Here is a 10,939-nt window from a genome sequence, read left to right as displayed (position 1 = left end):
TCTCTCTCTCTCTCTCTCTCTCTCTCTCTCTCTCTCTCTCTCTCACACACACACACACACACACACACACACACACACACACACACACACACCCTCCAGTATGTCAGCATCTCACTAGGGTGCTGATGAATAGCAGGCCCTCAGCAGGTCAGAAAAACTGAAGAGGAAATGCAGAGCAGGCAAACTGCTGGACAGACAAACAGACACTCGAGGACTTTTTCTGCGGACCAAAGATTAGTTCTTCCTTTTATTATTCTTTCTGTTGCTTGTTCTCCTCTATTCTTTTTCTGTCCTTCTACCCTGATGTTTCCCTTCTGTGTCTCTTTATTTTTTCCCTTACAGCGTGTATATACCCCCAAAAAAATCTTTCAAGCAATATAAAAATTACAATATAGTTATATTCTATTTTTTAAGAGAATGATTACAATGAATACAAATAAAAGACATCATGTTTTCCATTTCCCTTACGTAAACATTTTATATATTATAGGTGAAAACAAGTTATCTCTAAGAACCCGCATACATTCATATCCAAGCAACTTGTTATAGATTCACAAAGTGTGAATAAGCAAGATACTTTGTAGTAATATGATGTTATGCTATTTGGACTCTTTTAGGGGCTCACCACCCAGCTCCAAAGTGGATCTTACTTATAAACATCTGGCCTTAGCTTGGCTGGTTTCTTGCCTGCGTTTCTTAGCTTATATTATCCCATCTACCCTTTGGCCTCTGTGTTTCTACTATTCACTTATTTCTTTAAATCTTACCCCCCCACCCCCACCCCAGACAGTGTTTCTTTTTGTAACAGCCCTGGCTGTCCCGGAACTAGCTCTTATAGACCAGGCTGGCCCTGAACTCACAGAGATCCACTTGCCTGTGCCTCTCAAGTGCTGGGATTAAAGGTGTGTGCCACCACTACCATCACCAAGCTTAAATCTTACTCTGTGGATTGCTGTGTAGCTGGGTGCCTGGCCCCTGAAGTCCTTCTCCTTCTTGGGCTACTACTCCAAATCCCTTCTCCCAGTGCTCTCCTTCTGTATTCTCTCTGCCTGCCAGCCCGCCTATCCTTTCTCCTGCCTTGCTATCAGCCATTCAGATCTTTATTTGAATATCAGGTTTTCTAGACAGAAAAAGTATCACAGCTTCATGGAGTTAAACAAATGCAACATAAACAAAAGTAACACACCTTAAAATAATATTCCCAACAGTACCTTACTCAGCTAATTCTTTTACCAGCAGGCTGCATTTTGCAGTTACCAAAAAACAAAAATAAAAAAATCAGTTATTTAATTATCTCAAAAGATAATCTTATAAAAATCTGAAAAGAATCACACATCTAAACTTCCATATATGAAAAACAATCAGTCATTTCTACTTTAAGTCCTTAGGGTGCATAACCACTCATCAACAGTGTTTTTTATTAAATCCTATCAGGAAGTTGAGAGCAGAAATGGTTACAAGTAATTAATCATTGTCTTTGATCATCAGACTATTGTCGCAAGAAAGGTACGTCAGCCAGCAGTGGCCAGGCTGCAATTGTTTTTGTTCCCTGACATCAGTGAGTCCCTTATTCAACTATTTAAAGTGTGTCTTTCTAAACTTTATAAATTGTCCCCCAAGATTTTCTATCTCAAAGCCATTAACAAAAACATCTTAACTTAATATTACCAGCAATCCATATGTCTAGAGTCTTTCTCAGAATGGTGGTTGAGTTGTCAATCTGTTCCAGCAGCAGTGCTTGGAAAAAGTCAATCACTGTTATTTTTAAGTACCAGTAACACTGCCCAGTGAGGGGCTAGAAACCCGGAGAGTTTTCATGTAACCCATAGATTATGATGGGCAGTGAGCAGAGCTGTGCTCAATAGGACATGTAGTCCCTGCGGCTCTCCCGCTTGAAGGCTCACTCGGACATGACTTTGCTGCCTGCCCAGCCATTGTTCCATGGGTTCCTTCCATGCTGCCTGTTGGTTCCCTTGCATGACCCCTGACAATTAGGCATGACAACCTTAGCTAGTCACTTTTAACTCTGTGTTCCAGTTTTAGCACCTGTAAACTGGGGTTTACAGAGCCTGGACTTAATGTAGTTGGGTTACAGATTGAGATCCTGGCTCAGAATTCAAAAGAAAAAGAAATAGTTCTTGCTCCATTGTTGTTTTTTTTTTTTTTTTTCCGAGACAGGGTTTCTCTGTAGTTTTGGAGCCTGTCCTGGAACTAGCTCTGTTTTATTGTGAAAGATAGAGAGTATCAGTATGAAACATACACTTGAGCAGATTACAGACCACCGAGAATACAAGGCCAATGAAGAATCTTTTATTTGCTACTGACTGAGAACAGGCTCATACCAGAAAGAACTCCACCTAAATTGAAGCACGGTGGGGTTCTAACATCCAAAACACAGTCACATCACGTCAGAGGCATGGGTGGGTGGGGTAGGATGTCTGTGTGCCTGTGTGAGGAGGTCAGTTTGTTAGAACAGTTTGTTTGATGTTGTAAGACAATGGCCCTCCGGAAGCCGCATGAGAACGTTCTGCTCTGCAGGATGTGGCGCTGGGGGTGTCGTTAGATAATCTAGGACAAAATGGAGTTACTCCGGGCAGTTCAGGTAAAAATATTAGCATGTGGGCTGTAGAGGTGGCTCAGCTGTTAAGCACTTGTTCTTGCAGAGGACCCAGGTTCACAACCATCTGTAACTCCAGTTCCAGGGACTTCAACTTCTGACCTCAAGCACTAGGTGCACACATGGTGCACATACATATGCACAGGCAGAATACTCTAAATAAGATTTAAAAATAAAATACAGTAAAGCTGTCAGGATGTGCTGAGCACAGAATAAGAACTGAGTAATTGTGCCCTTATATTTCTTCTCACACCCCAGCTGGCATTAGATCTTAAGTAATGCTAAGTTTTTGCCAGGTTCCCTCTTTGCTTCTATGGGTTAGGAATTTGGGGTTGGTTTAGCTGGGTGCCTTGATCAAAACACTGGCAAGGGGAGTAGTACTGCAGTAGTTGGAAGGTGTGATTGAAGTTGCCCTTTAGATGCTGACTTACTCCCTGGCCTGACTGTAAAGGCCTTGGCTCGGTCAGCTGCTGTCTGGGGACTCTGATCCCAGTGACTGTGAGCTCTCCATGTCCCCTGCTGTGCTCCAGTCTCCTAATGATCTGCCTTTAGCTTTCTTCAGAGTAAGTAACCCAACAGAGAATCCGAAGCAAGGGCTTAGTGATTGAACTGGCTGTTCTCCTAGGAGACCTGCCTTTCTTTCCCAGCGCCTATATGGCAGTTACAGCTATTCATAACTCCAATTCTAGGGGGTTTGATGCCTCTTCTGGCCTCTGCAGGTACCAGTCATGCATGTGATACACATATATACATGCAGGTGCTCACCTGCACTCAGAAAATAAGTTTAGGAAGTTCAAAGTCTCTTCTGACATTCACACAATCTCTTAACTGTAATCCCTTGTAAGTCAGAATCAAAAAGCAGGTCACATACTTCCAACATATAATGGCACGGGTTATACATCACCATTCCCAAACATAGGGAAGGAAGCATAGTGAGGAAACACTGGACCAGAAAAGACCAAAAACCTGCTGGGCAAACTCCAACCTCTGCATCGCCATGTCAAAATGCTCTTCAGTCCAGGACAGGCTCCAAAACCACAGAGAAACCCTGTCTCGAAAAACAAACAAAAAAAAAAAAACAAAAAAAAAAATGCTCTTCAGATCTCCGGCCCTTTCAATTTTGTTGACTGCAGTACCCTTCTTCCTCTTGGACTGGTTCCACTTCCTGTTAGCAGCTTTTCTTGGCAGGTATCCCATGGCTCTGGCATCTCCAGTATCCTGGGGTCTCCAACGCAATCCAAGCTTCAATTTGACAGCTTCACAAAACGCCCTCTCATTCAGGGACACCCCTGACACATGTCTGGTCTCAGCGGCTTCCCTTAGACACAGAGGCGAATTCCATAGCCCCTTTCTTCTGTCTTTAACTCTAAAGCCAGAATCATGTGTCTCAAGTTGCCAAGTTCTGCTGGGGCTGGAACATGGCTCATTCAGTTACATCTTCATCAACTTTCTGGTTTTGATCATTTCTTCCACGACCTAAGTTGGCTGTCCTGAAACTGGATCTGAAGACCAGGATGGCTTCAAACTCAGATCTTCCAGCTTCTCTCTTCTCAGAGCTGGGATTAAAGGCCTGCGTCACTACAAACTGCTCTAAGCTTCTCTTTAATCCTTTTCACAAGTTGGAAATTTAGCTAGGCGGGATCTTGTCCTGAGGTCACCACTCCCTTTATTCCATTTCTTAATCCGTTTATCTCCTTGGCCAGAAAAATTCCTTCCATTTCACTTTTTTTGTTTGTTTGTTTGTTTTTCAAGACAGGGCTTCTCTGTGTAGCTTTGGAGCTTGACCTATCCTAGCACCAGTCTGGCCTCAAACTCACAGAGATCCTCCTGCCTCTGCCCCCCAAGTGCTGGGATTAAAGGCATGTGCCACCACTGCCCAACTCATTCCACTTTCTTTTTTTTTTTAAATGTGTAGCCCAGGCTGGCCTCGAACTCGTGATCCTCCTGCCTCTGCCTCCTTCAGCAAGTCCTACTGGCGTGCGCCACCACTACCGGCCTCATTCCACTTTCTGATGTTCCTTTTCTCAAATATTTTTCCATGCTCAGCCTGCTCCTTCTCATTATAAACCTTTATAAGAGTGACCAGTAATAACCATCCAATAACAATACTAGGCTTTTTCAAGATTTCCTCTGCCACCGGAAATAATCCTAACCTTGTCACTTTTGTCTCAGGCAGATTCTTCAGACAGGGTCAAAAAGCAGGCAAAATCTTCACCAAAATATTACAAGAACTATCTCTAGGCTACATATTCATATTCTTTTCCTTTGAAACCTCTTGAGCCAGGACCCCATGGATCAGATAACTCCTAGCACCACTGTCTTCCCTGCTCCTACTAGTATGGCCCATTAGCAGAACTTAATGCATTCCACTGCTTTGCTAACCCACACTCACGAAGTCCTTATTACTCCAAATAGAAACGTGGTCCAGCCTATCACAGCAATACCACAGTCCCTGCGACTGTGAAGGACACCATGACCACAGCAACTATTATGAAGGAAAACATTTAATTAGGTGGCTTACAACTCAGAGGTCCAGTCCATTATCATCATGGGACATGGCTATGTGCAGGCAGTCATGGTGCTGGAGAGGTCGCCGAGAGTTCTTCATCTTGTGCAGGCAACAGGAAGTGGTCTCCCTGGGTGTGACTTGAGCATCTATATAAAGTCAGCCTCCACAGTGACACACTTTGTCCAACAAGGCCACACCTCCTAATAGTGCCACTCCTTTTGGGGGGGCATTTGCTTTCATACCACCATACTGTGAATAAATAAGAAAAGGTTGATTGCTACTTTTTTTTTTGAAACAACTTTATTTTGTAGCTTAGGTGATCTCAAACTTTGGATTCTCCTGCCTCTACTTCCTCAGTGCTAGGGTAATATAGCATTATAGGCATAGATCACCATTCCCAGCTCCAAGTCATTCCTGTCTTTTTTTTAGTTTGTTTTGTTTTGTTTGTAATAGGGTCTCTCTATTAGGTAGCTCTGACTGTCTTGGAACTGACTGAGATCCCCCTGCCTCTGCCTCCCAAGTGCTGGGATTAAAGAAAGGTGTTAGACCACACACACCTTAGCTTTAGCTTTTTGTTGTTGTTGTTGTTTTCTGCCCTGGGAGATTATTTCCAGGAGTTTTGTAGGATCAGAGTCTTCCTTTAGGTACTCCAGATCTTGCGCACAACTTCCTTCCCTTCAAATCGTTTCTAGCTGTGCTACCCCTGATACAGTGTAAACACTACTGTAATGGCTGTCCCATGTGCTGTGTTGGGAATGACAGGGAAAGTCCATACATTTTTAGCACAGACATGATTTTTCCCTGAATATTTTCAGTCCGTGGTCGGATAAATTTGCAGCTGGTGTCTGGGTTGGATGCTGTAATCGTGTTCATAACTGATGGGATCTGCATATGCAGAGCTCATAAATATGGAGGCCAACTGTATATTTAGATTAAGAAACATTCAGTTGCTTATTTTAAAAATGCAGTGTTCTCACTGTAGCCCCACGTGGTAGTCTCTGGTGCTCTGAGCTGACTTGTCTCTTCCTGACTTGGCTTCCTCATAAGAGATCATGTGAACCAAAGAGTCCAGGGCTCCCTTGCTCCATCTTACTTTAGCTCCCAGGGCTTGTCTCAGGGATGGTTCCCTAACCTTGGCCAGACACAAATAGGTTCAGCCCTGGTTTAGGGTGCGGGGTGGTACTGGGGATTGAACCCATGCCCTCTGATATTGTAGGCAAGAACTCTACCACTGAGCTGTCTGCCCAGCCCTTGAGCGTACCTTTCCTTTGTTTTCTGTGTTTGTAGGTGGCCTGAGTCAGGACCTAAAGGCTGCGTCTGCCTGCTTTCTGAAGGCCTGTGAGAAGCCAGGGAAGAAGTCTGTGGAGTCCTGTCACAATGTTGGGCTCCTGGCACACGACGGACAGGTCAACGAGGACGGCCAGCCTGACCTGGGGAAGGCCAGGGACTACTACACTAGAGCCTGTGATGGCGGCTATGCAGCCAGCTGCTTCAACCTCAGTGCCATGTTTCTACAGGGTGCCCCTGGCTTTCCCAAGGACATGGCTCTGGCATGTAAATATTCAATGAAGGCCTGTGACCTGGGCCACATCTGGGCCTGCGCCAATGCCAGCCGCATGTATAAACTGGGGGATGGTGTTGATAAGGACGAGGCCAAGGCCGAAATGCTGAAAAATAGGGCCCAGCAGCTCCACAAAGAACAACAGAAAAACGTCCAATCTTTAACGTTTGGGTAATGTGTGGCCCACCCTCCCTTCCAAGCAAGGGACAGCTTGACACTGACACCTCTGCTATGAAACCAGAGGAGCCTTGGAGGTCAGTCAGTGCCATCTGCTCCAGAGTGTCACCTGCTGGGAGGGGCTGGAAGTGGGTGCTTTAGTAAATAATCCTTTGTGGGTATTCTGTTATGGGGGCCTTAATTTCTAAACTGGACCTCTGAAAAATAGGGGCAAACTGAGGAGCCTTTTGGGGTTGGGGAAACAAAGAGAAGCTGGGAAATTTAGCAGCCACAGGCCTCAAAGAATCAGTCAGAAGAGCTTGAAAATTAGAAAGTGTCCTAATTTGCATAACAGAGGTCTTGAGGAGCTAAGAACAGCCGCAGTCACGACTGCCGCCCTCTGCCTTATGTAACCACGGTGTGGGCTTCTTGCCTTTCCAGTCAGGCCTTTCGACAGATTTATAGGGATCAGGAGCTGTGTGCCAAGTGAAGGTTGAAGGTGGTTATACTATGCCTGGCGGTTAGGAAACAAAACCTAAGCGTCCCCTCCTCTAGACAAGACATTTGCAGTTCAAAATTACCCTCCTCAGCTGCTTCTGCTCCTCATGGGAAGACAGATGACTCCTGAAGCAGCTGCCGCTCGGGATCTGACAGGACAGCACAAAACAGCACTGAACAGAACCTTTTCCTTTTGGGGGTGTGGGCAGAGTGTTTCGAGACAGGGTTTCTCTGTATTACAGTCCTGGCTATCCCAGTACTTGCCTTATAGACCAGGCTGGCCTTGAACTCATAAAGATCCACCTACCTCTGCCTCCCTGTGCTGGGATTAACTGTCTGGCTGCTTCTGTTTTGAACAGGCCTTTGTGCTATCTGTGCTGGCCTTAAAACTCCCAGCCCTGCCTCAGCCCACTGTGTCAGGCAGGACTGAACTTGTTAAACTGTCCAGATGAATGAGCTGTTTCAGTTGACTTTTTAATCTGTTGTGCTCCTGTTCTCCAGATCCTGGCAGGATGGAATGTACTCATCATGGTGGCTGTGCAGTTTTCTTTTTTGTCTTTGTGTTTGCCTGTGCCTTTGTAATATTTTTTCCTTCTATTGTCTCTACTTGTCACTAGGGGGCGAGCTTGTCCTTTTCCTCTGACCGCTGGACCAGTGTATCTATCCTTACCCTGGCTTCCCTTCTGGTCTGGCAGCTGGCTGCTCTAGAAAGCAAGCTTGCCCTTGAGGGCTGTGCACACAGCCAGCTGCCCCCTCAAGTTGACACAAGGGAGGGCCTTTCCTGAGTGTGGAGAGAGCTTTTTAAAAGACATGAAGTTTGTTTTTAGAACGTCTTGAAAATAGCGTTTGTTGTGATTGGCTGCCGTAGACCAAGAGGCTTGGGCAAATATCCTAATCATGGGGAAACTACACATGAAAACCACACAAACTCTTCTACTGTCCTGGGACCACAGCGAGGAAGGAAGCAGCTGCTCCTGCAAGTTGTCCTGTGGCCTCCATGCAGGACTGTACACACCGTGAAAAATAAATGGAATAAGAAATAAAACAGTAGACAATTGATTTGATTGCAAGATAACTGAAAGCCATGTGCAGGAAGTGCCAGGCTAACCAGGAGTACATAGTGAAACCCTGTCTCCACAAAGCCACCAGCCAATGTGTGTGTGAGATGTCCTCTGCACTGCTGCGACTCCAGAAGCCAAAACAACAAATGCAGGTGGAATGGAGTGACAAGGACAGCATCGTTCATGAGAACAAACGATGGCTCAGCCACTTGGGAAGACAGACAGCCGATCAGTATTTAAGAAAACTAAACATACAGCGTCTTTTGGCAATCTTGCCTCTTTATATTTCCCCAGGGGCATTAGACGTAGGCTCAAATCCAGTAGGGCTGTGAGTGGCAAGCTTTGTGATTGTCAAAGCTTGGAAGCAACAAAGTAGATGAAAGGGTAAATGATACAACGGAATATCTAGTACTTTTTAAAAAAAATGAGTCACAGCAGATGCAGAGGGATATTACTGAACGGAAGGGCCAAATCTGAAAGGTGACATTCGTGATGCCCGTTGTATGATACTAGTGTCCTCAAAAAAGTGGTATCAGTAAGTTAAAACCTGGCAGTGTGGTTCAGTGGAAGAGGGCTGAGTTCCTGGGTTCTGTGGGTTCCGGGACTACAGGTAAAGCTGAGGTGGCAGGCTGCAGAGATGGCTCAGCGGGTAAGAGCGCTCACTACTGCCCCTGCAGGGGGCTTGAGATTGCTTCCATCACATGGTGCCTCAGAACCTTCTGACAGCAGCTCCAGGGGATCTCATACCCTCTTCTGGTCCCAGAGGCAGTAGGCACATACATGGTACACAGATATGTGACGTTCACATGGTAGGGTGGTTATAGTGTATAGGTCATGAGGCCACTTTGTATGGTACACTGGATGTGGTACGGGTCATGAGCCATCTGTCCAAATTGGTAAAATGTGAAATAAGAGTAAACCCTAATGTAAGAGAGGACTTTGGGGGACCATGTGCTCACAAGGTTCATTGATCGTAATGGGCCTTCAGGGGAAGGTGTCAGGGTGTCTCTGTGTAAGGGCTGATTCTTCGTATAGAAGTTGCTGCATTTTCTCAATTTTGCTCTGAACCAAAAGCTGTAAGAAAATCTGTTGAAAATGCAATCACACCAAGATACTACCTCACACCCGGTAGGACCACTACTATTAAAATAGATGTCGAGTATAGAGAAATCGGGACCATTATGCCCTGCTGATGAGAATGTGAAAATTTAGAAATAAACTGCATTTTGTTTACGAAGTTGCTTGAAAAGATTTGTGGCTCTTATCACAGCAGAGAGAGGCCTGGACTTCGCTCTTCTGAATGTGTGCAGTTCTGGGCTAGGCAGAGGCAGACCAAGCCTGTGCGTGTAGAGCACCTGACAGTAAGAAGAGGAAACTTTAAATTAGCCCTGTGAGCTAGTAATTCCATTCCTGCACACCTGTCCGCAGGAACTGCAAGCTGGATTTCTCTGTGTGAAAAACACAGGACGCCGTACACAGTGGAATATAACCAGCTTTGGCATGTGCCTGTGTGTGTCCATGTGTCAGATCCCCCAGGACTGGAGTCACAGATGGTTGTAAACCACCATGTGGGTGCCAGGAATTGAACCAGGGTCCTCTGGGAGAGCAGCCAGTGCTCTTAACCCCTGAGCCATCTCTCCAGCCCCCCAGATTAACTCTTTTTAAAATTAAGAATTGGGCTGGATGGCAGGAGGCAGGCAGGTTTCTTTGAGTTCGAGGCCAGCCTGGTCTACACAGTGAGTTCCAGAACAGGCTCCAAAGCTACACAGAGAAACTTTGTCTCAAAAACTCAAAACAAGTTCAGAATTGAGACTGGAGAGATGGTTAAGAGCACTTGCTCTTGCAGAGGACCTGGGTTAGGTTCCCAGTACTCACTTGGTGCCTTACAACCGTCCCTAACTGCAGTTCCAGGTAATCAATCCAGCACCCTCTTAGACCTCTGCTGGCACCAGGCACACGTGGTGTATATATGTAGATAGAACATGCATATAAAAAATAAATTTTTAAAAAATTAGGAATTTGAAGCCGGGCGGTGGTGGCGCGCGCCTTTAATCCCAGCACTCGGGAGGCAGAGGCAGGCGGATCTCTGTGAGTTCAAGACTAGCCTGGTCTACAAGAGCTCGTTCCAGGACAGGCTCCAAAGCTACAGAGAAACCCTGTCTCGGAGAAAAAAAAAAATTAGGAATTTGAGCCAGGTGGTGCTAATACACGTCTAATTGCAGCACTCAGGAGGCAGAGGCAGGTGAACGAGGCCAGCCTGGTCTACAGAGCGAGTTATAGTACAGCCAGGGCTGCACAAACCTTGTGTCAAAAAAAAAATTATATATATATCCTTTCAATTAAACAATGGCCTTTGTGATTTGAGGAGTTAGTTTGCTTCACTGTTGGGTGCGTACTCTTTTGTGTGGAGTAGTTCCTGCCCAGGACCTGAGGCACCTGTGTCATTAGGTCACATCCTGAGATAGAGCTGGGAACAATAGAGAAGGTTAGCTGTCAAAATGTTACATTTTCAGCCAGATGTGCTGTAGACGCATAAT

General features: G+C 45.5%; 1 protein-coding gene across 1 annotated transcript in view; it reads left to right on the top strand.

The window, feature by feature from the left end:
* Coa7 (cytochrome c oxidase assembly factor 7) overlaps window positions 1-10,612 on the top strand; it is a 13,766-nt gene extending 3,154 nt beyond the window's left edge. The window contains exon 3 of the mRNA XM_050136327.1: window positions 6,414-10,612. Coding sequence (XP_049992284.1) covers window positions 6,414-6,862 — 449 coding nt within the window. The 3' untranslated portion in view covers window positions 6,863-10,612. The remainder of the gene's footprint in view (window positions 1-6,413) is intronic.
* The last annotated feature ends 327 nt before the right edge of the window (window positions 10,613-10,939 follow it).

Source organism: Alexandromys fortis, unplaced genomic scaffold, assembly GCF_014885135.2.
Source record: "Alexandromys fortis isolate MF-2015 unplaced genomic scaffold, M_Fortis_MF-2015_v1.1 scaffold_13, whole genome shotgun sequence".
Classification (NCBI taxonomy): domain Eukaryota; kingdom Metazoa; phylum Chordata; class Mammalia; order Rodentia; family Cricetidae; genus Alexandromys; species Alexandromys fortis.
Note: the sequence above shows the minus strand (reverse complement) of the source record. Positions and strands in the feature narration are given on the sequence as shown.